The sequence below is a fragment of the Cricetulus griseus genome, chromosome X (genome assembly GCF_003668045.3).
Source record: "Cricetulus griseus strain 17A/GY chromosome X, alternate assembly CriGri-PICRH-1.0, whole genome shotgun sequence".
Taxonomy (NCBI): Eukaryota; Metazoa; Chordata; class Mammalia; order Rodentia; family Cricetidae; genus Cricetulus; species Cricetulus griseus.
This window is the reverse complement of record NC_048604.1, coordinates 92663713-92668249: the sequence shown is the minus strand read 5'-3', so window position 1 is coordinate 92668249 and position 4537 is coordinate 92663713. Positions and strand designations below refer to the sequence as shown.

The 4537-nt window shown below is 41.5% G+C and overlaps 1 protein-coding gene across 1 annotated transcript; it reads left to right on the top strand.

Moving 5' to 3' along the window:
• Positions 1-3583: 3583 nt before the first annotated feature.
• On the top strand, positions 3584-4120 carry LOC100754671 (1,2-dihydroxy-3-keto-5-methylthiopentene dioxygenase). The gene has a single exon (XM_027432634.2). The coding sequence runs from the start codon at positions 3584-3586 to the stop codon at positions 4118-4120; it is 537 nt and encodes a 178-aa protein (XP_027288435.1).
• Positions 4121-4537: the final 417 nt, after the last annotated feature.

Here is a 4537-nt window from a genome sequence, read left to right as displayed (position 1 = left end):
CTTTTATACTTGCTGGACAGACTGCTGCCATGCCGGCTGGCTAGGTCGCTGTGTAAGTAAGGCTTTTCCCTATTAAATACCCTTGTATTTCGGATACTGACTTCAATCTAGTTGAGGATTTCAAGTGAGATCTTCTATCAAGAGAATCCATCTAACACGGACTGGATACAATCCATTCAAGACTTTTACTACACTAACATTTTCTTCCTACAGGACCCCACATGACTATCGTCATCCCATTTCAACAGGAAGTAACTTGGAGGATGCTACGCCTCCTTTCCCCATTGTTGTCATTTAGGATAGTGTATATACCTAGTTAGGGATAGCTTCCTATTGTTTATGGTTGTGATTGGAAGGAGATGTTCAAGCTTGGACACCTCTTTTAGATGACTTTAGGGTTTAGTTAAAATAGATAGTTAGGATGTGACATAAACAGATTGTTGTATCTTCTTATATTTTACCTTTATGATTGTTAATTTTGGATACTTTACACTGTTAAGTTTTAATCCTCTTTTAGACTAAAAGGGGAATTGTAGGGGAAGCTGTAGCCAGGCCTACTTAGGGGCTGGCTACAAGTGTGCCTGACCACGCTTGCGAGGGCATGGTCAGGGTGGCATAGAGCGATACTTACATGGGACTGGGTTTTCTCTTTCGGTTTCTCTTTTGTACTTGCTGGACAGACTGCTGCCACGCCTGCTGGCTAGGTCGTTGTGTAAGTAAGGCTTTTCCCTATTATAGGAAAATTATAGAAATACCCTTGTATTTCTACCTGACTCCGTATTGGTAATTTCCCACTATAAGCCTCAAATTAATTTCCTACAGAATGCATGACTACTGTCCAAAATTAATACACTCAATGTTTTAAAATTGCCAATACTGGGGCAGGATAGATTGCTTAGTGGTTAAGACCACTGACTGCTCTTCCAGACAACCGGAATTCAATTCCTAGAACCCACAAGATGGCTCATAACTGTCTGAAACTCTAATCTCAGAGGTTCTGATGCCCTTTTCTGACATGATACACATGGTACATATATACACAGATAAAACACTAATGCACACAAAATAATAAATGAATGAATTTAAAAGAATTTTAATACTTTCTTCAACTATAAATGATTCATGTGATACATGAGATTGTTGAGTTAATAATCTGGATATGTTTTGACTCCAAAGGACTTTCCTATTCACAAAGAAATGGTAACTCATAGCCTTAAAGTCCTATAGCACAGATATTTTAAAGTCTTTTACATCTGCGAAAGAAGGCCTTCCACTAGATATAATGGAAAACGGGTGGTGTTCCAGATTAAGTTGACAATTCTACTTTTTTTGCGGGTGGTATTTTTCTGGTGACTTCATATCACTATGTAATACTTACTGAAAATAGTTGGCTTCAGTTCCCTGCAGTAGACTCTATGAAAAGCACCATGGACATCATTGTTAACACTGTTCAGCATATGTGCAAATGATGTGACTCACCACTAGTTTATGGAACTGTTGAAAGAAACAGACAATGAATTTAATCCTGTGTTCATTGCCAATGCTTGTTTGTTGAGCCACAAAGAGTTTTACAAGGTTTTACTGGGCTATTAACTCCAATTTGAGATTTTCTTGAAACAAAAAGAATGTACACTAAACAAATATTCAATAATCAAAGCAAATATAGCAACAGGATTTATGAGCAAGATAATTTGAAAACTCCAACAAAACAAAAAGCTTATTCTTGACTTAACTAGACAGGATTTATGTGAATTTCAACATTTTTGACACTACAAATGAATGCTAATAGTTTCATACATTTTTCTAGCAAGAATAAAATATTCCGAAAGTTTAAATTAATAACCACCATTTTCAAATTGTCTGCCAGAACTTGGAAGAAGTTGATAAATTTGTAATTGCTCTCCAATCATGAAATAGTCCTTTGCCTACAAACTGAGTAATAGTGAGCTAATAGATTATGGAGTTGTTGAATTTGAACAGATATGGCTGTAGACATGTTCATGCGCAGAAGCCACACCCCAAAGTGAAACTAGCCTCACAGATAAATTCTCTCTCTGACCTCCTCCCACCTGCCTCTCATCGCCTTTATTTTTCCCTGGAGCAAGTCAAACAAAATATATTTCCTTTTGCCCAAGATAGTCACAGAAACTAGAATGTCAGGCCGGGCCTTGGTGGTGCACACCTTTAATCCCAGCACTCGGGAGGCAGAGGCAGGCAGATCTCTGTGAGTTCGAAGCCAGCCTGGACTCCAGAGCAAGTGCCAGGATAGGCTCCAAAGCTACACAGAGAAACCCTGCCTCCAAAAACCAAAAACAAAACAAAAACAAAAAAGAAACTAGAATGTTTTTTTTTTCAAAGCCAGTCATGAAACTTAATTTTTTCTTTAACTTCCATACTTTTCGTTTGAAGAGCTGGACATAAAGAAATTTTTTGACTTTTTTTTTGTATAATAGTCATGATACCCAAGTCTAAAATGGGCTTTCCCTCATACCTAGAAAAAAATAGATGCTTTAAATAGGTCAGCTGTTTCTGTGGGTTTTCCCAGCATGGTCTTGACCCTTTGCTCATCATTCATTTCTCTCTACAACTGGATTCTGGTGCATGAACTGGCTTTTTGGAGCCCATTCCTCATGGGTGGATACTCTCTCAGCCTAGATACAGGGGAGGGGTCTCGATCATGCCCCAAATGATGTGACAGACTTTGATTATCCCCCATGGGAAGCCTCACCCTCTCTGAGGAGTGGATTCGGGTGGGATGGAGGGTTGGTGGGGAGCATGGGAGGATGGGAGGCAGAGAAAACTGGGATTGGTATGTTAAAATAAGATTGTTTTAACTTAAATAAAATTTAATTACAAAAGTAAAAAAGGGTGGGGCAGTGGTGGTGCATGCCTTTAGTCCCAGCACTAGGGAGGAAGAGGCAGGCATATCTTTGTGAGTTCGAGACCAGCCTGCTCTACAAGAGCTACTTCCAGGACAGCCTCCAAAGCCACAGAGAAACCCTGTCTCGAAATCCCCTCCCCCGCAAAAAATAAAATAAAATAAAATAAAATAAAAGGCAAACATAATGATTAAGTTAGGTGAAATAATAGGTATTAATATTACTCTCTCTAGTTTCTGATTTGTTTGTGTGTGGGGGGGGCACATGCTTGCTATAGCATATATGTGGAGGTCAGAGGACAGTTCTTTAGAGCCAGTCTTTTATCTTGTTTGATCAGTGTCTGTCTTGTTTCTGTCACTTAACTGTGTATTCCAGGCTAACTGGGCTTAGAGTTTCTGGCTAATTCTCAGCCTCCCATCTTACAGAGGTAAGCCACCACATCTGGCTTTCAACCACCGAACCATCTACACATCCTCTTGGTTTCTTTTTACTTCTTTTTAACTCTTGATCTTAGTCAAGAGACTAAGAAGCAATTTTACTTCTTTTACAGATGTTTTTTTACTCTTCTCTCATATATTACATCCCTACCCAAGTTCTCTCCACCTCCACTCCTTCCAGTCCCCCCTACACACCCCCTCTCCCCCAGATCCACTTCTCAATTTCCCTTCAAAAAAAAAAAAAAAAAGAGGAAAGCCGCAGTCGACATGGTGCAAGCCTGGTACATGGACGAGTCCACAGCAGACCCGTGGATGCCCCACTCCGCGCAGCCGGACAGCCCAGTGGGCCTGGAGCAGCTGCGCACGCTCGGAGTGCTGTATTGGAAGCTGGCTGCTGACAAGTATGAGAACGATGCAGAACTGGAAAAGATCCGGAAAGAGAGAAACGACTCCTGGATGGAAATCATTACCATATGCAAACATACACTTCCCAATTATGAGGAGAAGATCAAGATGTTCTTTGAGGGGCATCTGCACCTGGATGAGGAGATCCGCTACATCCTGGAGAGCAGAGGGTACTTCGATGTCAGGGACAAGAATGACAAGTGGATCCAGATTTCCATGGAGAAGGAGGACACGATCACGCTTCCTGCTGGCATCTATCACTGTTTCACGCTGGGCGAGAATTACATGAAGACCATGCGGCTGTTTGTGGGAGAGCCTGTGTGGACATGGTACAACCGTCTGGCTGACCATTTCACTGCCCGGGTTCAGTACGTGAAGTTTTTGGAAGGAAGAGCTTAGCGGTGTACTGTGAAGAGTAACTGCACTGTGTGAGGCTCTCGCTGCAGTTACTGGTGGGAAGGTTGCTCACCTCTCTGCTTTTGTATGTGGACTTGACGCTAGACCAGCTCTCCTTGGCAAGACTGTCAAATCAGAATCTTTTTAATCAAAAGCATCTCTAAAAGTGATTCTTACATGGAAGCCACAAATATGTGAATAAGTGACCTTAATTTTCCCGAACTCTGTCAAGACATAGAGGTATGGATGCCCTGGTTTGGTGTGTGTGCGTTGGTGCATAACAGATCTTCATGTCCCAGAAGGTTCTTCTGTAGCTGTCTATTGGAGTGTGAAGCTATGCCCTTTGGAAGGGGGCAGTTACACCCAGCACAACTAACCAGAAGGAAGATGTTTTTCTTGCTCACTAATCTTTGGGAGGCG